At 39.6% G+C, this 22369-nt stretch overlaps 2 protein-coding genes across 2 annotated transcripts; both read left to right on the forward strand.

Annotated features, from left to right (window-relative positions):
- The first annotated feature begins 189 nt into the window (after positions 1-189).
- On the forward strand, positions 190-12805 carry LOC121319268 (transcription factor E2F1-like). Its single transcript, XM_041256519.1, has 7 exons — positions 190-1850; positions 2781-2871; positions 3318-3537; positions 3713-3865; positions 4083-4197; positions 4861-5077; positions 10634-12805. Exons 1-7 carry the CDS (start codon positions 1611-1613, stop codon positions 10876-10878), a joined length of 1281 nt encoding a protein of 426 aa, XP_041112453.1. The 5' UTR covers positions 190-1610; the 3' UTR covers positions 10879-12805.
- A 1384-nt stretch (positions 12806-14189) lies between these two features.
- Positions 14190-15308, forward strand: LOC121320168 (N-formyl peptide receptor 3-like). The gene has a single exon (XM_041258425.1). It carries the CDS (start codon positions 14190-14192, stop codon positions 15306-15308), a length of 1119 nt encoding a protein of 372 aa, XP_041114359.1.
- The last annotated feature ends 7061 nt before the right edge of the window (positions 15309-22369 follow it).

Below are 22369 nucleotides of genomic sequence, written 5' to 3' on the forward strand. Positions count from 1 at the left end.
TTATGAACTTGAGAAAGTTGTTGGCGGCCCATGATTAGTGCACAGAACTCTCCATCAAATCACCAGAACGCCGCTTGCAACCTGTGTCGTCACCCGGAGAGGGGCTCCCTCTGAGCCACTGGCAGTCCGGCGCTGTGTCGTTTCTCAGTGAGGGTTCCTGCGGCTCTGCCAATCAGAATGAGCCAGGGTCACGTGTGCAGGTTTCGCGGTAAAAAAGATTTGGCGCGTAAACCCCTGAGCTTGCCGGGTCAGCTGGTGCAGAACAACAACAACAAATACAAATCTGTGGAAGGGGCAAGGTGATCGGCTCAAAAACACAGAGGGCAGATGCGAAAGAAACCTTTATTTTCCCTGGACATGCTCTCGCCCAGGATAGCTCAGCCGGGGTTCTGTTTTGGCTTTTCCTCTTTACAATCTCCACTTGCTTCCTGGATTCAATGACTGACAATGACAAAGTGAAGCAGCCGATAACGACCGGGCGGATCAGTGTTGCGGTGTAAAGTCTATTTGAATGTCCAGATCCTTTTTTTTTATCCACATATACTATAACATAAATATTAACCATTTATGCAAAATATATGGTACTGTATGGTTGCAGGAATACTTTTCACATAACTTTTTGGAGACAGGAAAGAAAACAAAAACAAATGACTGAGATATATTAACAAAGAAGCACCCTACATCTAGGCGAAAAACAAGCTTTTGTGCACGCTGAGCAAAAATATGTTAACTATATATTTTATATAATTTACCAGCAGTCTAAATTTGGAGCCATAGTGAACCAGCACTAAAAGCCAGAGGAGCTAACCTCAAAAATATGATTATAGAGCAACACAAAAATGACTGAGCCAGTCGGACTGGTTTGATCCCTTCATGCATGTGCATTAACCTGTTCGGAACCGCCTAATCAAAAAGTGAATTGTGCATCGGAATTTTATTTTCTGTTTATACAAATCGTAATTAATAACGCAAAGTTCAATTTAGGCAAATGTAAACTGGTTTAGCGGATTGAATGACACGTTTGTAACAATACATCGTTTGAGCGCTGGGAATAATAAACGCACGAATGATTGTTAGTGATACTATTAATATTCGAATCCCAGAATGACCTGGATTCCACAGACTGGGAAAGTGAAACTCGGTTACATCTTGCACTGCAGACAGCGCCGTTCTTGAAATTATTGGCCCTGCAAGAAATATTGTCTTTTTCAGTCGGAAGGCATTTGTAGTTAGCTGATTTGCCATTTGCTTTTGTATTTGCAGTGTAACGACAGTGACAATTTGTTAAGATGTTTTAAAAGCAGTTTTTCCTTTTATTTGTTTTTACATTATGCAATCAGATGTTCTGTGATGCAAGTTAAATGTATCTCTTAACCACATCTTGGTCAGCTTTCATTTGTTTTATACGTTGTAACGCATCACAGGAAGGAGGTGTTTCCTAATTCATACTTTTAAAATAAGCTTTTATTTTTTTGAAACCCCAAAGTTTTGTAGCCTGTACAGATGCAGAGATGCTGAACTGCTACTGCATCCCACAAACCGACTTTTAACGATCAACACAAAACAACGGAGATAGCTTTGCCTTATTAAAAAAGAAACGCCGACGTGCCATGTCACAGCAGCTTGTATCAGGACAGACCTCGGAGGATCTTTTGGCTGATTATGAATCCATTTTAGAAGCTGGGGGTATAGAGTTAGACCAGCAGCAGATCGTGATCATTTCGACATCCGGAAATGTGGATTTGCACCCCGCAACCTCCGGTATGGCCGGTGAAATATTGCTGTTCGCCACTCCACAGGGCCCAAGACCTGGGGATGGAGGAAGGAGACCCACCTTGGGGAGGCCGCCGGTAAACTGTAGCTTTATAATCCCCCCCCCCTCCGCCCCGTAGCAAGAGTACATGTTTGTTCAACACGTTTGTGTTCTACTACAGCAGATTCCAGAACACATGCAGCACATGTCGATTTATTTACTGTATTAAATAAACACAAAAAACAAACAAAAAACGAGTTGCACTTTAAAGTACCTTTTATTATATTAGCTGTCGACTGCAATAAAAGGGACACGAAGTAACCAATATGAATAACACTAAACACACAGAAGTATTCGGTCATCGCAAGCAGGAGCTGAAGGAGATTTGACTTTATTGTCAATTCAAGAAAGACACTAAACTTTGTGATTTACAAAACTAATATCAACATGTAATTTCTTAAATGTCCACTAGGTGGCTAAACGTTGTGCCTTTAAGTACATTTCAAGAATGTGAGGAATTAGTTTGCACCCCAGGTGGTAATATAGGGCCCTATGCCCACAAATTTACCCACTGTTTTTGTTAAGTACAGTACTGTCATTGAATAGTTTGTAAACAGTGTTTTAGGTTAAACAGTGAACTCCAGAATATGAAACTTTAAAACAATTGTGAACCTCCTAAACAGTTTAAAGGGGCTTTTTGAACTGCAAACCTGATCTCATTATTCAGAATGGGTATAGTCCAAACAAACAAAAAAAAACACTCCATAAAATAGACCTGTAATGTAAGATGCCGCAACCTGTAGACAAAAGATATCATTATGGGTTCCCCCCTATCTAAGCCAGGAGTATTTCACACATTACAATACCATGCTGAAATGTAGCATCTCATGCTTGCATATTTTGTAGGCGGCAATATAGCAACAAGTCAATGTCAGTATGTAGCAACATAATAATTGTAGTCACTGCAATGTGAAGGTGAATGTTTTGTTATCTTGACCTGTTTGCTGATGTCCTGTGACTCTTGCAGGTAAAAAGGAAGCTGGACCTGGAGACTGACCACCAGTACGTGGCAGAAACCAAGCAGACTCCCCGAGGCAGGTGCCGGGTAGGAGAGGCAGGTATGCACTAAATAAAGCAACCTCATTTCAAAACTCTCAACAGTTTGTAGCACAGAACCAAGATAAGCCTGCAACAGAAATTAATGCAACATTCCAGCTGCGTGGGGAACCCAAAATCGAGCCCCCGTCCTCCCCTTACAGTGCATACATATTTAACAGGAAATCCTGGAAAAGCATGTTTTTGCTTTAGTTAGTTTAAATCTGGTTACCTCACTGTAAAAAGACACCTACTTTACCCTAATGAAGTTCTCTAATTGTCCTGCTTTCCCAACCTATCTATAGTTGAAAACCTGCCTTTAATCCGCCCTGAAGCCGTAGTTTAAAGGTAGAACAAAACTGACATCTAGGTTAAAGACATCCACGCTGGTTTGGGTATGTTTCCAGATGAAGCATGGGGCCCTGAGCCTGCTGTGGTGGTGTGTTACCCTGACATTCTCCATCCCCAGGATTAAAGTCCCCCAGTGAGAAATCCCGCTACGACACCTCCCTGAACCTGACCACCAAGCGCTTCCTGGAGCTGCTGGCCCAGTCCCCCGACGGCGTGGTCGACCTTAACCTGGCTTCGCAGGTGCTGGAGGTGCAGAAGAGGCGAATCTATGACATCACCAACGTGCTGGAGGGAATCCAGCTCATCACCAAGAAATCCAAGAACAACATTCAGTGGCTGTGAGTCTCGCCTGGCCACGAGCTGCTTCCCCAGCATGGAGTCCCTGACTCAAGCTCACCTTTAATACTATACTGTAATTCAGAGATCCCTGCTAGATCTAAGCGTCCTCATGTTCAATAAAAAAAGAAACACTGAACTAGTAGGTTGTGAGCACGGTGTCTTTCTCTTTCTCAGGGGCAGCCGTCTGGATGGGATGTCTGGCGCCCGGCACCAGGCGCTGGTGAAGGAGGTGAGTGATCTGGGAGAGACAGAGCAGAGACTGGACGAGCTCATCACAAAGTGTAACCTGCAGCTGAAACTGTTGACGGAGGACCCGCAAAACAAAAAATATCCTTCACTGAACGAGCCAGGGTGCAGGCAGTCATGGAGCTAATATGTTCCTTAACATATTCAACGTTAGTCCAGAGTTACGTATTAGCCTGATTGGAACTAGTAGAGTGAACTGGAGCGACAGCGTGAAAACTAGCAATGTAGTGGAACGGATCCAGCTATCTGGAAACTAAACGCTTTCGACTTTGTTGCCAGTCTCCTTAACCACTCGCACGTTGGCGTATGTGATGTGCCAGGACCTGAGGAACACAGTCGACCCCCCGGACCAGCTGCTGATGGTGGTGAAGGCCCCTCCTGGAACACAGATGCAGGTCTTGGACCCCAGTGAGGTGAGGTGGGGCGAAGTGGGGGTTCTGGAACCATTACCCAGTCTTTCCACTTTCCATATCACATTGATGCCTGGTTTCACACATCCTAATTAGAACTAATATTGGACGGCCTAATAAGTCCAGGATTACTGTGTCTGTTTGAATATGTGCGCCATTTGTTCCATACTGCAGGCCATTGTTTTGTGTTTCATTTATAATATTTTGGTGCCATCTACAGGAAGAAAGTTAGAATGACACATTATTAAGTTATGGGAATGATCTGTTCTGCACCCCCTAGAGGTCAGTATAGTATTATTACTCGATTGTATTCTGAAACTGTCAAGCTAACCCATTCCTTGTTTTGTCTTCAGTAGCTCGTAAACATTGCAAAACTGCAAAGGTGTATATTATAGTGTGCGATAAATTAACAGTAATAGAAGTTTACTAGCAAGGTTCTGTCTGTTTAATATTGTTTCAGTTGTAAGTATACACCCATAACACATAGACAAACATTTCAGGCATAGTAGACATTCGTTTGGGTGTTATTAAAATATATATATATATATTTTTTTTTTTTTTTTTTTTTTTTTTTTTTTTTTACTGTTCTGATTAAAGCAACCTAAAATAATAAACAAATCCCAGGCATACTTGGGATGAAAACACAAGTGCTCTTTGTATTTCAAGGGGATGCAGATTTCTCTGAAAAGCCCCCAAGGCCCCATCGATGTGTTCCTGTGCCCAGAGGATGGGGTAGGAGTTGGCAGTCCTGTCACTGGCAACAGCCCTTCCAAAGCAGCCAATCAGGATCTACTACTGCATGCCGTAACCACCACAGAATCCCCGCCCTGCAGCTCCTCCCAGGAAGTGTCATTGGCTCCCCTGTTAATTACGAGTGGACGAGGTGAGTCTCTGTTAGATATTTCATCAGTTTTGCAGAATGGAGGCATTGGGGTGTAATCGAAACATTTACCTATGCTGTAAAGTTTCCTCTGGTGTCTGTAGCGTACAAAACTAAGTGTACAATAGTCTTTTCATTTTCATTTAAAGCAGGAGGCTAGAAATCCTAAATAGAAGGCAGGGGGGTATGGGGGTCCTCCCCCGGCATGGGTGCAGGGGGGGTATGGGGGTCCTCCCCCGGCGTGGGTGCAGGGGGGTATGAGGGTCCTCCCCCGGCGCGGGTGCAGGTGGCAACGCCCCCCACCGAAAACGAATTTCAGGATTTTGCAGGGGTCTAAAACTGCATATCCTGGGACCTAAATATGTCCCTGTCACATATTTAGACGGCTGCAGTGGGTGATGTCCGACCAGAAACAGGAACCAACACAAAATAAACAGAGAGGTGGAGTTTGGTGAAGCTGAGCGATTGTTACCGCTCAGCATTTAATAATTAAACAAGCAGAAAATAAAAGGTTGCAAGACAAACAAAACGCAGGACACGGCCATTTAGCCAAAATAAAGAGATGAAGCAAAACGGACTAACACTAAACAAACAGTGGACTAACAGACAAACAAACACCGTGAGTCAAAACAGTTATTTACTTTTGTTTTTACTTTCTCCTCTCCACACCCGTTCTCGACAAACCGAACACACAACAACCCAGAGTGAGTGAAAACATGCAGCTTTTATGCAGCTGTACCGAGACTCGATTGCTAATCAATCATTCAATTGGAGACTCGGTACAACTGCACGTGAATTCATAAAAGTGCAATTCCCCGTGCTCACATATTATTTTACCTGCAAGTGAAGTGCTATGCAATCCTCGTGCCTAAATACAAATATACATTTTAAACACTTTGCTCGTAACCCATATTTATATCCTGTGTATTTTATTCATAAACACCAACATTAACACTACATACAACATAAAACAGTAATAAACATAAAGGGGCGGGTCACTCCACCACAGCGCCTTAATAGGGACCCAAAAGTTAAAATAAGTGTATAACTTAATGTAACAAAATAAAGTATTTATATTACAATTTTAAAACCGCAAACTTGTCTTAGCACACAGTACATTTCAAAGTAAGTGAAGTCCACATATTTAAGCAAACCGTTCGGTTTTGCAATAATTTCTTGCACGTAAAAAAGTGGTGAAAGAAAGACGGAAGCAGAAACAAAGCAACAGCGGGGCAAAGAGCAGCTCAGCAAAACGCGAAACGTCAGGCTGTGCTGATGAAGTCCATGGCCCAGTACAGCCTGAACCAGAACAAGCTTCTATAGCCAGCCAGCGTCTCCAGTCAGCCATTTATATAGTTATATATCTATTTAATTTTATTCTTTATTACTGTTAATTTAAAATACTTGTATGTCCTAAATTAGTACATTTTAAGGTTAATATTGTGTAAAATGTAGTAAAAAATTTTTTTGCCTACTTTTTGGGCTATTTCTGAATCCGTTTATGGCTATATTTCGCAGATTTTGGTTGAGCTTTTGGCTACAGATGCGGCAACCCTGGGCACAGGGCCCCATTTATGGTAGAGCACAGGGTCTCAGAATAGGTTAGTCCAGGCCTGAAGGTTGCCCAGATTTGTTTCTGCTGACTTGTATCAAAAACACAAGCTAATTTAGAAGAAACAACTGGGACAACCTTGGCCAGCACCAAGCAAATAGTCACAACTGTAAAAGCAATAGGGGTCAAGGTTGCCTCAGTTGTTTCTACTAACTTGGCCTGTGATGCGAGTTCAATCTGCTTTTATTATTGTGCTGACATCTTTAGCATAGCTAACATCTTTCAAAACACTGCTTGTCTCAACTAATCGTGCAGCACTGACAGGAACACAACATGCTTGCAAACTGAAGGTTATAGTTTAAAATCCAACGCATGCCAGATGTTTTTTTTTTTTTTTAAATATAAAAAAAAGATTTTTTTGCAGGCAAATGTTCCATTTTAAAACAGAAATAAAGCATTTAATATAAATTATATAGACGACACAATAAGTGCGTGCCCTAGTATATTTCCATGTTGACAAAACAAGTTAATTGTCGTTGAAACTCAGATGTCCTGTAGTATACATATGCGTGGATAAAACTCCCTTGGGGGGTCTTCAAAAAAGTTTTTTCTTTTTTTTGTGTGTGTGTGTTCGATGCATGCGACTAGTCCATTTTAAATTATCAATAAATTGTTTAATATAGCTACAGACAGCAACCTAGTATTTCCATGTTGACAAAACAAGTTGTCATTAAACTCGGATGTCCTGTAATATACATAAAAAGAAACATGGTGTGAACTTCCACTGCTACGCAGATGCCACCCAGCTGTGTTTGTCTTTAAAACCTGGTGATACTTCTGTCGGGGTGTGTGACAGGGTAGCGTTGCGGGCCCAGGTGGAATCGGCAGGCAAGGAGACTCCGAGACAAGGAAACTGCAGTGAAAGGGCTGCTGCACTGTTTAATCAACAAAAATAAAAAAAAGTTTAACAAAAACAGGTCACAAACACTATAAGAGAAACAAAAATAACCAGCGCAAGGGCCAAAAACAAAAGTTTTAAACAGAACTGTTCAGGTTGGGAAGAGCCTTCACTGAACCTTATCCCAAACACAGAGTAACAAAACTTCTTCACTCCCAAATTCCCTCCACCAAACAAAGCATTTTCTCTGTTTTTTATACCATGTGGCTGGAGCCTGATTATCAATTATTCAATCAGCTCCAGCCACATTCTCACATGTAATTTGGCAGGGACAGGAAATTAACCCCATCCCTGCCAACCACCACCAAAACACCACAAAACAATATTTACAGGCAGGGCCCTGCCCTGCCACAGGGTGTTATTTGCTGTTTGCCTTGCTGATGTCAAGTGCTGGGTGTCTCAAAACTTCATAATGTTAAATTCAGGTAAAACAGAGGTTATGTTTGTAGGATGCCATAACCAAATAAAAAATGTAGGATTGCATGAGTTTGACCCTAGCAGTCTTTTATCAAATCCTAAAACTGAAATTAAAAAATGGGGGTTCTCTTTTGATCCTGATTAATCTTTTGAGTCTCATATTAGGGAAGTTTCTCAAGTGTCCTTCTATCACTTGAGAAACAGCCAATCTGAGGCCTTTTATCTCCTTATCTGACACAGAGAGACTAACACATGCCTTTGTTTCTTCAAGAACTGTAATGCACTCCTCTCTGGTATCCCAAAACCTGCGGTATTCCACCTGCAGCTTGTTCAGAATACCGCTGCTAGAATTTTGACTAAAACCAGAAAAATGAGCATCTCACCCCTATTTTAGCCTCCTTGCACTGGCTCCCTGTTCAATAAAGAATTGATTTTAAAATCTTGTTATTGACCTATAAAGCCTTGACTGGAGCAGCACCTAGCTATATGCAGGAGCTATTGACCACGTATCTCCCAAATTGCACTTTTAGATCACAGGAAGCAGGGTTGCTCGTTGTTTCCAGGGTCAATTAAATCAATACAGGAGAGAAGGCCTTTTCTTTTAGAGCCACTAAACTGTGGAATGCTCTACCTGCATGTGTTAGGGAAGCTGGTTCTGTTGGGATTTTTAAGTCTAAACTTAATTTGGAACTAAACTTGGAATTTTTATCCTAGTGGTTTTAATGCAACATAATTGCTCGCTTTTAATGATTTTTTTATTATTATTGTATATATTTTGTATTGTATTTATGTACAGTGCCTTGATACACTGGTATGAAAGGTGCTATATAAATGAAATAAATAAATAAGTGCCTGGGGTCTGCAAAAAAATACATTGGGAGAAAAAGGAGGAGAAGAACATCTTTACCTTACTTTGGCAACTTATTTCTACAAATTAAATGTGGAATGGTGTTTGGCTGATATATTTTTGCTGCGCCAATACCCTGAAAACACGTAAACTATCCTTACTGTATCGAGAGTCTGGCAGTTCTCACCCTTCGCTGATAACTTAGCGCGAGGAGCTACTGTTCCTCTCAATTAAAGTACAAATGCTTACTGTAGAAATCACAATAATGTTTATGTAGGAACCTCAAAAAGTGTAAAAGTTATTAAAATAGATTGTGCACACTCTGTGAAAGACTTTGAATATACCGTTGTAGCTCAGATGTGGCAGAATGTGTCGCCACAAGAGGCAGTTGGATCGATGAGCCAACTATACAGCTGGTGAGTGCTTAGGAGTGAAAAGATTCAAAGTGAAAGCAAATGCAGAGTTCAACCAATTCATTTAATGACTACATTTTGTGTACTGTGTGTCTATGTTTGGGCCATGCCTTTTAATATGCTAAAGACCTGGTAACATCAGCACTTGGTGTAGCATCGCTTCTCTTTTTTTCTTTTTGTTTTTTATAGCTATACCCAAGCATCAATTCCTTCCCCTCCCCAGTAAAAAAAAAGTACTTTCTAGCATTACTTTTAGCATGAGAATAGCCTCCCCCCCCCCCCACTGTAGCTCTTGCCTAATATACAAAGAAAATCTGGCTGTGTTGTCAATACGTAGAAAGTGTGACAAGAGGAGGAGGAGGAAGAGGTGATTCAAACTGTACATAAGTTTGAACATACATTTCCATTTGACTTGAACTTCTTAAAAAGGGAATTTAGAAAGTCTTCTAACTTAACGAACCTTTGTCTTTAATTGTCGTTAGTACATGGCCTATTTAAACATACATAGATAATCCCAGTATGTGTTTGAGTATTTGTACTTTTGTGTGGGTGTGCTTTTTACCGGTATCTACGTGTTGTGTGTGTAAGCAGTCAATACTAGACCACAGTTTTGCAGCAACTGATTATGCAGCAGAAGATCTGAGCGGTATATCTTGTAGTTCGTTCGGTGATATTTTTCATTTAACAAAGACTGAATCAGCAAAACAACGCACATAAAAATAAGTCATATTCATTAATTGTGAAATGCAAATATCGTTTCCTGAATTAATTATATATGCTAGGTTTCAGATCCGAGTAAAAAAGACAATCTTACATAGAAAACGCAGGTTGTTTATTTAAAAAAAAAAAAAAAAAAAAAAAAAAAAAGTGATACAATTTCATAACTCTGCTGTACGTTTACTGACTCAGGTATATGATTGTACAGTTAGGCCTTCATCACCAACATTGCTTGTAATCTCGAAACTGATTGGTCCGTCTTGTTTCACGGTGTCCATGGAAACATAACTGTGGATACGAAATGAGAAGGCTGAGTAGCAGTGTAGTTGCTGGAACGTTGAGCTTAATAATGTCTAGGAACTCCAAAAAAGAGAAGATTCAACATTACGGGTGAATACAGTGAGTCTTGAAGCTTTATGGTACAGCTAGTGTCTGACTTAACAATGTTCATTCCATTATGATCAATGTTATTTACATTGTAGCAGATGAAGTAGCTAGTGCAATGCTACTTCCTATGAAGTATCTTGTGGGTAATGGAAGGTATCTGTGATAGATCTTGCTGCACACTGATAAAGGCAACGTTGATCCGCTTAAGTTTTGCCCAATTGCTTTTTTTTTTTTAAACCATCACTTCTCATGTTCAATTTCTTTACAGAGCCTCTGCTGACAGACACTATATCTCCACTGAGGGGGCTACCTGACTTTGGTAATCTTTCACCTCTGATGTCTTCCAGTTACCAGCTGGATAGGAACTCTGAGGATTTCTCCCTCCCATTGGATTCCTTTATCAACCTTTCCCCGCCCCAAAATCATGACTACCATTTTGGACTGGGGGAGGGAGAGGGTGTGAGTGAACTGTTTGACTGTGACTTTGGAGACTTGACCCCTTTGGATTTTTGAAAGATGTATAGAATGGAGAGGGGGGGTGGGGGTAATGTAATGAGTCTGATCACAGTAATGAGGCTTCTTTTGCTCTCATTTGTTTCTTGCTTATCACTTCAAAGCCATGGCGGTCCCCAGCTCACTTCGACTTGGTACGCCATTTGTCTGATTGGATGCCAAGTAAATACAGATGTCTAGCCCCTTGTTGGGTAACTAGAAAATGGGCCAATCACAAACTCTGAAGTTGTAATGATTATTGCCTTTTTCACAAAGTGGTGGTGCCTTCCACCCGAGTGATCTATCCATGGCACTCAAAAACTCTTGCTGAAAATTTCTGAGGCTGGTTTCCAACACTACCAAAGTAGTCCGGTGGTTTTATCTGCAAGTTCTTTGCAAAACCAATTTCCATTCTTCTAATAAGACTTTGGAACCACTATTGTGCTTGATTGACAAGCAATCAGTTCAGATACACCTGAACCAATTTTAGCTGCTTAAAGATAACTTTGATTCAAATGTCATTTTAATGTATCTTTTTTTTTTTTTTATTTATTTATTTTAAAGACTCCCTTTCTATTTGATGGTGTTTGAAGTCTTGCTAACTTGATACTGGTTTCAGTTGCTCCAATGTTGAGTAATTATCATTTTCCTTGCTTGAGCTTGTCTGGAGAATCCTAACTGGTGTGACTCAGCAGCCTTCCCCATTCCATTTAAATCACGTGACAATGCGACCTTTCCACTCTGCCAGCCATGCCCACTCCCTATATCCACATGTAGAGCAGGGGTGGCTGGCAGAGTCAAAATGTTACATGATTTGAATAGAATGAGGAAGGCTGGCATTTAGGATTCTCCAGGCCTGGTAAAAGCAGATTGAGAGAAAAAACAGAACTTAATAATGGAGCAACAGAACCTAGAAGCAGTCAGAATTATTGCAAACCCTGCTAACAATGACGTCTCAAGCTGCATGCTCTTTACTGTCTCACCAAGACAATCTAGTGTGTTTGGATGTCACTAAAGGAGCTGTGTGTTTTGACAGTACTGTATGTTTGGAAGGCAAATAACGTCTCTCAACTACAGTCCAAGCTCATTCCAAAAAGACACAATGTACAGTCTCATAGTAATGGTAAGTTAAATCCTGTTGCACCTTTTTAGAGTGCTGAAGATCATGAAGTCTGTCTTAATTATCTAAAACAGAGCCACCTTTAAAACTTTGAATGCCGCTCTGTCTCAGACTTCCAGCATGTTTCTAACAGCTCGGACCCCTGTGAGAGGGAACTGCAGCAGGATTAGTAGTTATAGGGCTGTAGCATTCAGATCACTAAATGGATCCTGAATGCAAAGCTATAAACTGAAACTGGAAAACATATTAAGTGGTCACTTAAACGGCCCTTGTTTCTAAGAAGAAAGAAAGACCTGGGAATAGCTTTTACATATTTTTTATTTTGTAATAGTTTAGTTTCTTGCCAAGATTTGACTTTTTAGTTTCTAATTGGCAATTAATTTAAATCTTATGTCTCCACAGAAAGGTTTTTTATAAGGCACTTTTTTGTACTATGTGGTGTGAATTTGTTGTTGTATACTGTTTTAATTATTTAATCTTGGGCATATTGATCAGATAGAGTTGCTTTATTTTCATGTACAGTGTTTGAAATGTTTTTTTTTTTTTGATAGCTGAGTTTATACATTGTAATTTTTTTTTGTTTGCTTATTGAATTAATAACTTAAGGCTGTTGTGTCCTTAAAAATACAGCAATGTTTAGTTTCCTATGGAGTTTTTCTTTATGTTGTTTGACAGCCATGGGATGAAGCTCCCATCTAAGTAAGGCACGGTTTATCAGTTTATTGCTTTTGTAAAACTGAGTGGTAAGATTCATGTTATGCATTTGTGGAAGTCAGATTTTGACAATCCCAAAAAAAAAAACAAAAAAAAAAAAATTGAAAGTTAAATAAAAATACAATTGTGTATTACTGGACTTAAGTAATTAAACTGCAGTTCCTGTGTGTAAAAGAGGAAGCTAGCTGGCTTGGTTCTGGGATTGGAGGACGCCCACTGAACTTGGATCTCCTGAGCTGTGTGGGGAATTGCTGTGGTGAGGAGAGAAAACAAGTGGATATTCCAAATTGGGGAGAATATCAAGGGTAAAATATTTGGGCACACTAGATTTAAAAATATGCGCTGGTAGTAATTCTCCCATCTTTTTTTCAGCTGTATATAGCTAGATCAGCTAAAATGTCTAATTGTTTCACTAAATAGAAAGAAACTTTCACCCATCTAGCCTGTGTTACATATGTCTATTGCAAGCAACTGGAACTGGAGCGGCTCCCAAACTCAATCAAAGCACCTTCACAGTCTTCTAAAAAAAGATTTGAGCAATATTAATATGAAACCTTCTGAATCATTGCTAACACAAAACAAATCGATTTCCTCTAGTGAACTCAACGAGGGCTACATCGGTTCCATTCACCCTGTGGACTGGCACGGGACTGAACCCTCTTAGAAACAAGATGTTCTTTCTAGGTAAACTTGCTCAGTGCTGTCACGCTAAACTGCGCTTTTAGTCTCATAGAGATTTCTAATGCAGACACTTCCTGCTCCGTTGTGGTTTGCAGTCCTGATCTAAAAGGCTCTTATGAAAGCGAGTTAAGAACTTCTTCTAGCTGAAGGTTCAGAAGGGACACAACCAGCAAGTTGGATCAGCCCACTGTAGATCATCAGTGTGCTCTTGAAAAGCTGTAAGTTGGGCAAGTTCATAATTTTGTAGTGTGCTGTTAATTTGGAAATGCATATTAAAAAGTTGTAAAACTTACCTAATCACCAAGATGAAGAGCCTATTTACTGTTAAGTGTTCTTTTTTTTTCTTCAGTGTAATGCTTTGTGGTGTCACATCCAGTATACTAGGCATTCAATTTTTTTGATTGTATGTTTTCTTTTTTTTAATATAATTCTTTTTGCAACACAATCTGGAATGCTTTCCTTTTAATATGCAACGGTTAAGAAAACCCTGAACACTGATCTCTACAAGTCACACTGAGTGATCGTGTGACCACAAGGCTGTAGAGCAGTGTATACAGAATCTGTCAAAATACAGTACAGTTGATGCAGACCATTTGGAGTGATTAAGTAGGGTGGAAATCAATTGTATCACTGTTACATTTCCTTGATATTCTGCGGAGTGTGACATTAACCAAAGTGATATTATCAGGATCTTGTTTCCATCGACTCCCGTTACATTGCTGTCGGGACATTTCAATCTGATTATGATAAGCGGGGTGTGGTATGTTTGACTATCTCCTGCTTGTTTGAGAACAGGGGCTGACACTTTGGGAAGAAAATGACTGTGACTGGGGAACCTCTGAAACAAGACATTGGGAATCCTGAAGAGGTGCTGCGCTATTTAAACCTGTTCCTCTGTAGCCTCATCTTCATCATTGGGATCACCTGGAACGGGATTGTCATCTGGCTTACCGGCTTCAGGGTGAAGAAGACAGAATTCAACATGTGGTTTCTCAACCTGGCAGTGGCAGACTTCTTGTTCATCCTCTGTCTGCCTCTTCGAATGGTCAGTCTTTTCCTGCGCCGCTGGTCCTTTGGTGTGGCGCTTTGCAAAGGGTATTACTTCCTTTCCACTGTCAACATGTACACCAGCGCCTTCATCCTAATGGCTGTCAGTATTGATCGCTGCATCGCAATGGTCTACCCGCTGTGGCATCGTAACCACCGACCAAAGCAACTCGCTCAAAAGGTTAGTCAGTGCCTGTGGGTCCTGACCTTCGCCATGAGCCTGCCTTTGGCTTTTTATTCAAAACTTAAAGAAACCAAAAAGAATGTTTCTAACTGCTTTGTGGATATATATGTTGCCACCAATGTCTCGGATGTGCAAAACAGCACTTCTCGGGAGGGACAACAAATGCTGGCCAATGTTTTAGCGGTCTTCCTGCCCATTTTCATTTGTGGCTTTTTAATTCCTCTCGGAGTCATCACCTCCTCCTACTCGGTCATTGCTTACAGGATGAAAACTGAGCGGCTCCGCTTCAGCAACCTCTACAGATTGCTTGTGGCCGCCGTGTTCTCCTTCTTCATCACCTGGGCGCCGTCTCGCATTCTTGGGATAGTCCAGGTGATTGCCATCTACTCCCAAAGAAAGGAAGTGTTCCAGCATTTACAACCGTACCTCCCTCTGGCCTCGAGTATTGGCTACATAAACAGCTGCATCAACCCCGTCCTGTACGTGCTCCTCAGAAAAGAGTTCAAGGACAAGCTGTGGGCTCTGAAGGAATCCATGCTCAGAAGATTGCAGGGGACAAAGGACTCCAGTAATGTGACCTCTACTGGAAGGGAGCTTAGCCTCTGCCATACCTGTCCTCCTTCTAACCATCTGTTTACTGCAAGCTTGCAAGGAAATAATACTGTGAATACAGGCTTATATATTAACAGCAATAACCAGGCTTAGAAAATATTGTTATAACATACTTGAGATTTCTTATAACAAGCGCTCATGCAATAGTTAATGCTTCTGAGTGTGTTTTTATGAAGGGACGTTTTTTGTTTAATGTGTAACAATTTACTCCAAATTTGTTACTGTCACTTTTTTTTCATGAAACAAATAAATAAAAATAAAAACAACAATTACTGTTTGGAGTTTGGTTATTATAATGCAATTATACTGCAATTGCACATGTGGTGAAATTGGAAAACACATTCAAAATATGCAGTAACGCATTTGTAACATGTTTTAGCAACTTTCTGAAATTTCATTTTTTTTTAATTACACAAATTAAACCGCACATCATCAATTTGCACAGAGCCAAATGCTTCAGCAACAGCCAGACTTCCAGGAGCATCTACACACAACCCTAGTTCTAAACTGAAATCACAATTATAAATCATATTCACTCCCCCTGAACATTAAAGTCACCATTCAATTGCTATCTCAATCTTTAAGTAGCGGTCATATGACTCAACCACTGAACTGGAAACTCTGTTATCACCACTTGACAAAGTCAGCAAAAGACCATAACAGTCTTTTAGAGATTGTGCTATTTCTGCTGTGTTATCAGATACGAGAGCAGCAGAAAAGCATTTGTTAATTCTCCATACAAATAAATGGGTGTGTTTATTTTTTATTTTATTTTATTTTATTAGCACATATAGATTGTTTCTCTGTTTTGTAACATTACATTTTGTAACTCTGTAAAAGCTTTAAAAGTACAGTGTGTGCTGCGTAATGCATTTTAAACAACCTGGTAAGGATATTAAATATCACATTTATCGTAACTGACGTATTTTTGTTTAGAGTCACTGGGTATATCCTTTTTTGGTTTCAGTCGTTACATCCTGGGGACAGAATTTAAAAGCCCTCTTGTGACCTTTATAAAGTTGTCAAACATGCCTTCTCTCTAAGTACACCTGGTACACTAGAGTGTAACCATTAATATGTCCCCCCTGCAACAATTTTCCACTCCATTGGATATAAGAAATACCACATTCATATTGCTTACTGATGTATGCCTTACAGCCAGCAAGGTGGTGTTGCAGTGGGGTAGGTTAACGGTTACACTCTGGTTTACCAGCTGTGCTTTGAGAAAAGATGCGTTTGAGAACTGTTCAGGCCAGGGAGGTTCTTTAGATTGTAAAACAAATGAATAGGATGCGACAACTGAAACAGAAAATTATATACAGAGTGAATCTAAACAAGAGGAATACATTAGTTAAGAAAACTATATATTCCCATACCAATGTGGTCTTTCAGCTTCTAGTAGTTAGACCTGTGTGCTCCACATACACTCAATGACTTGTAAAGTGAGCCTTTGCTATTTTTGCAGATCATTTTGTGCCTTCACTCTGTTCGTTGCTCATCAGTGCATGTCTTTTCCACAGCATCGAGATGTCATATTAGCATTAAAACCACACTGTTGTAGAGATGTTTTAAGATAATTATTCTACCGCATTAGAGATAGTTCTTTGAAATCATGAAGACTATGTATTCTTGTCCTTTTAATATGGTTTAACCAGCCACTTTGATCTGCCTGCTACATTTCTTTTCATAAGACCAGATTCATCTTGTCCAAGTGTCATTTGCTTAGCAGGTGTAGCTACTAGGAATAACAGCAAAGTCATTCAGGATAACGTTTCTTTAAATGATTTGGTCACAACAATTTGATGGCTAGGATTCCAAATGCTTTAACCCAGGGCTTCTCAACTCGGTCCTGGGGACCCCCTGTGGCTGCTGGTTTTCATTCCAACCGAGCTCTTAATTACTTAACTAGACCCTTGACTTGACTAGAACAGTTTGCATATTTCAAGTTAGGTGTAACATTTGATAAGTAACTTGAACTGCAACTGTTTAAGAGCTGAAAACAAGTAAAAATGTCAAATTAAGCAAATTATCAGTTCAATCAAAGTTCTAGTTAAGTAACTAAGCGCTCGGTTGGAATGAAAACCAGCAGCCACAGGGAGTTCCCAGGACCGAGTTTGAGAAGCCCTGCTTTAACCCATAATGTATTATTAATATAAGCAGTAAGAAAACACACAGATCATTTCAGTTCTGAACAAAATACCTGCATAAATATCCCTATGTAGTATTTTCAACTTCGAACCTAGGGTTTATCAGAAAACATAAAGTGCTCCGCAGCAACAATGAAGAAATACGTACAAACAAGGGATTTGGTGTTCTACAGTTCGAAATAAATATTGATTTTAAAACCAACGCTGTGCTGTGATGCTAGCCCCGCCCATTTGGAACACAGAAATTAGAAAGTGAATACACTGTGGGTTTGGTTGTATTTTATTCACAGCACACATGCAAAGATGGAAATTCTTTAAATATAATTAGCATAAAATCGATTGGGGAAGTTCATTATTATTTAAAATAAATCTCTGTTTCCAGTGCTGACTTTGTCAGAGTTTCCTATCCATGTATGCTATTCAATTACATTTCCAAACACACACCTTGTATATTTTGCCACTGTATTTTTGTTTGTGAATACAACCTTCAGTCATGCGTAGATAAAAACTCACAAGCTAAAAAAAACTGTTTTTATGATCACAAAAAAATGTAATTGTTTGTGAAATATATAATCTGCTCCCTGGTCAAACTGACTGTTTTAGCAGTGCTACTGATACCAAACCTAATGGATGACAGGATTTTTAGTTTTTGTTTTAAAGAATAGTTTTAAAAAGAACTTGTAATTCTCAAACCTATAAAAGAAATCAAGCAAAACCAAGGGCTGTGTTTGATCTTGCTTCATTTTTCTTGTAGCAGATCACAGCGCACAGGCCTTAATGAGACTAGAGAAGGAATAATATATATTGATTGTGAAGCACTGTCTTGAGCTAAATAAGGATTACTAAAGTCTGTACGACCAGATGTTATTATTATATTTTTATTATTATATTATTATTATTTTATTTTAAGTATGTTTTTGGTTTATTTGATACATACATGTTTATGTTCTTATAAAACCATCTCTTTAACACATGTCATTTTCTTCAAGTGATGGTCTTGGGCTTTTTTGATAAATACAAAACATACTGAACGTATTTCATGTTTTAATTGGAAAAGTAATTGTCCTTGTGGTTGTGATTCTGTGTTTTGTAAATGTAGTTTTGTCTATTTTGAATTTGTTTGGCAGGAATGGGGTTAAAATCCCATTCCTCCAATAATATGTGTAGAATGTGGCCATTTCCAAATTGGTTAATTGATTGTCAATTTAGGGATGCTCATCTGTATAAAAGAGAAGCTGGGGAAGTGCTCTCTGTTAGTTTAGAGAACGGACTGGGAGTAGAAGGTTGTGCTGCCTGCCCCTGGCACTGTGATAGTACAGCTTAGGTGTTGCTTTTATTTAATGGTTTGAGTTATTTTTATTTTGTGTTTGTAAAATAAAAGTGTGCAGAGAAAGGGCTGAACTGCAATCTCCCCTCCCTGCCACAGTCCTCAAAAGCTTTCAGGAAAAGAGAGAGTTGGCTGTCCTTGGTTGATCGTTGAAATTAATAATAAACCACATATAAACTTACAAAACTTTTCTTTGCCATATAAAACATCACATGTAACCTCAGTGTGCACGTACTTCAGTAATACAAGAGTGGTCTTGGCGCTATCACTGCAGCTGCAGGCTCTCAAGCTAAACAGGACTTTGACATGTTTTAAAAAAACACTTTGAGGTTTTTTTTTTCTAAGTACATGTAGTAAAAATGTCTCTTAATTACAAGACTAATGTCACTGGATGATTTATAAGGTTACTTGAATATTATTTCACAGGAAACTTTTCTCCAAATCCTAGACTGACAGCGATCCACTAAAAAGAAAATCGAAGAGACCATACATCATATGCATTAGTAACTATGAGGGCCAGTACTGCAGCAGTGAGGGTGGCACGGTTCAACTGAAGGATTTCACATGCACTTAAAACTGCACTCCGGGTGTGACAGCTTTAAGTTTTGACAGGTTGAGATACTTTTTTGTGATCTTGCAAAATATACTGAGGCAAACTGTACTTGAACAAGGAGACAGACAGCTTTAAGCCATGTCTCTTATAAAACAGTCTTTTCTATTAATTTGTTTAACTGGATAGCATTTAAACAGTGTTGGTCTGTATTAAGAGCAGGATAATCCAAATGTTTAAGTTCATAAATGAATGAAGTTCACTGTGTCCAGGATTTCACAGTCTTATGGCTCACACTTTTTTTCTGGTTATTCTGTGAATATTCAATAGTTTATACCATATTTATACCATACCGCTATATTCTTTTATAAGGTATTTTTAAATAAATTCCAGGAAGTCGTGTCATGCCCAGCTGGCCACAATTTGCCAACAGAACTACAGGCAGAAAATCTAAACCTGACCAATCAATACTGCTGATTTCAATTGAGTTTCCAGTGCTTTGGTTTACAGCCATGTTGAAAAGGCTGACTTCTCCTACTGTGTTACTAAGCAATGGTTGGTATTTTTCAGTCACCTATTACTCATCCCCTAGCGACAGTCTGGTGTTAAGCTTCTCCTTATTGATTGCTGTTAACGGTATGCTAATGAGGATAACGGCTCAGCAAAGCTTAGCGAATTCCGTCCACCGTTTCAAAACTCTTAATACAGGCATTGAAAAATAGACAATTAGTCTGTCATCCAGACTTCTGGAGTTACAAATTGCTTGTAAACTGACGAAGTCATTCGGAGTTGGCTTGTTATTGAACGATGGTTAAAGTTTTAATTAAGGTGTGATTTCAGGAGAAGCTGGGTGGAACAAGCTCTATAAGCCCAAGTGAAGGGGAAACTGACCATAAAGACAACGTCTACTAAAATCAATAATAACAATGTAACAGGAGTTTTCCGTGTTGTAGTTATACATCTCTGGCCACCAGAGAGCAGTGTTGAAACATATTTTGACAGATTTACAATCTGATTTTGTGTAGGTTGAAGAACCTAAAAGGCTATACAATCATTATTGATCAAAGAACACAATGACCTGGTTTTCTCCAAACACAATTGCATTGTGGATGCCAGTCTTGTACAGGGAGGGTTGTCTCAATGTGATCTATATTCAGCATTGCGGTGTATACAAGGGCGCTGGAACTAGGGGTGCTGGGGGTGCGGCAGCACCCCCTGTCTTTGCATGGCTTCCGTCATATACATGGGTTACAGTTTTGTTCAATGTATTTCAGCACCCCCACTTTAAACATTGTTCCAGTGCCACTGGGTGTATAGACCCAGTGATGTGCCAAAACTACTGTGGACTGACAACTGGATCATGCAACACTCTCTAAACTCACAGAGTTTTGTGATCTGCACATTGATTTAATTAATACAAAATAGGGTCCAGCAGAATGCATAATCTATTTTGCTGGTTTTGGTTTTGAAATGACAGTATTTCTGAATAGATTTACTATAGGGTGTAAAATATCCCGACTGAGCTCACAGTAAAGGCGCTCGGACTGTATTACGTGTTTCTGATTTCTCCAATTAAGTTAAAAAACCAAAAAAAAAAAAAAAAAAAATTTAAAAGAATGTATGTAAAACGGTCACAACAGTCTGTCCCGGCGACGCAAATCACTTATTTCTCTTCAACGTCGTGAGAAAGACTTCTAGTCGAAATATGTTCTTTCAATTGACAATTGTTTCAGTAGTTATATAGTGTTGCGTGTTTTATTGCTCCGGTTGAAATACTTACTGTGAGGCCACCATGTCGCCCGACAGAAACCTCACACCTGAAACCCGCCAGCTAGTGTCAGCAGAGGCTAAAGCACACAGGACCGCTGCAGAGCGCATGAAGCGGTGTCACTGGCCTCATTCCGTGTGAGAAACCGTGGCTGAGAGCCAGTAAGTAAACACGCCCTGTGCCGTAACTGCTAGTACCAAGCTCCCTGGCTGTGTGGCATTGCTGTTTTCATCCAATATTTGCGATTGCTAAGGTAAACAGTTTTCCTTCTCCGCCTCGTCCTGTGGCAGTGTTATAAAAGTTTGCAGAAGGTTTAGTGCTTAATTATCCCCTTGAGGAAACCTCATTCAGCTGTGCAGCACAGCGGGTCAAAGTCTTTGGTGCAATCAGATACTGCATCGTTACAATATGTTTTTGTGAGGGTGCAGATGCTTTATTTGTAATTTTTTTTTTTTTTTTCATCGAACATACTAAGGGGCCTTATAATTCTTTGAAACTCTACAAAGCTTGCAGGCCCATTCTTTCTAAAACGAATATAAAATATGAATGTTTAAAAACAGAAATAAACAGCGTGTCTGCTATCTAATGTACTAATATAAACAGCTTGTAATAATGCAGTACATATTCCATTGGAGCAAATGCTTAGTGAATCTTACCTTAGTGCACTAGTCCTATACTGGCTTCAAATCCGTCTTATGTCTGAACTTCAGTGGCAGGTTGTCCAATAAAATGACTAGCTAGGGTAGAGCTAACTACACTGCAGCTTTAAAACCAATTAGACTCAAAGCATAAGCTGTGGTTGTTAATCAATACATGCATTCTGCAACCACACACTATCCTCCTTAGTACAGTAGCTTTGGTGCAGCACATCTTGGGACGATGCATTCGAATATCAATGAAGCTAATGTTGCATTTGAACACATTCTGGACACAACTGTGGTTGCCCTCTAGTGGCTACAAATAATCGGAACACTATTCTGTCCAACTCATTCCTTTAAATAACCTGCTGCTGGTAACAACGGTGTTGAGTTTAACGCTAACTTGATTTTTTTAATTTATTTTTTATTTGGGTGCTATTTGATTTTTATTTTCTGGCTTCGGAATCACTTATTGACATGGAACTGTTTATAGTATATATCACATGTATGAATAATGTATTCATATACTTATAGAGGACATATGGATTATATATAAATTAGTTTATATTGCTTTCTTACAATGCAGAACAATAAGAAACTTCAAGAGACTCACAAAAAAGCCGGCCAACTGTGGAGCAATTTCTTACTCATGCCACCGAGGGGCGCTGTTTGCTTCGTTTACCTCCCAATGAAGGCAAGAATGTCGCATCAGCGCGCAGCAATC

The sequence above is a fragment of the Polyodon spathula genome, chromosome 8, assembly GCF_017654505.1.
Source record: "Polyodon spathula isolate WHYD16114869_AA chromosome 8, ASM1765450v1, whole genome shotgun sequence".
In the NCBI taxonomy this organism is placed as follows: Eukaryota; Metazoa; Chordata; class Actinopteri; order Acipenseriformes; family Polyodontidae; genus Polyodon; species Polyodon spathula.

Excerpts from the sequence above, each read along its gene's own strand:
- LOC121320168 (XM_041258425.1), top strand. The coding sequence starts at position 14,190 with ATGACTGTGACTGGGGAACCTCTGAAACAAGACATTGGGAATCCTGAA.
- LOC121319268 (XM_041256519.1), top strand. The coding sequence starts at position 1,611 with ATGTCACAGCAGCTTGTATCAGGACAGACCTCGGAGGATCTTTTGGCT. Across the intron at positions 4,198-4,860 it reads AGGTCTTGGACCCCAGTGAG|GGGATGCAGATTTCTCTGAA; the intron begins GTGAGGTGGGGC and ends TTGTATTTCAAG. Across the intron at positions 5,078-10,633 it reads GTTAATTACGAGTGGACGAG|AGCCTCTGCTGACAGACACT; the intron begins GTGAGTCTCTGT and ends ATTTCTTTACAG.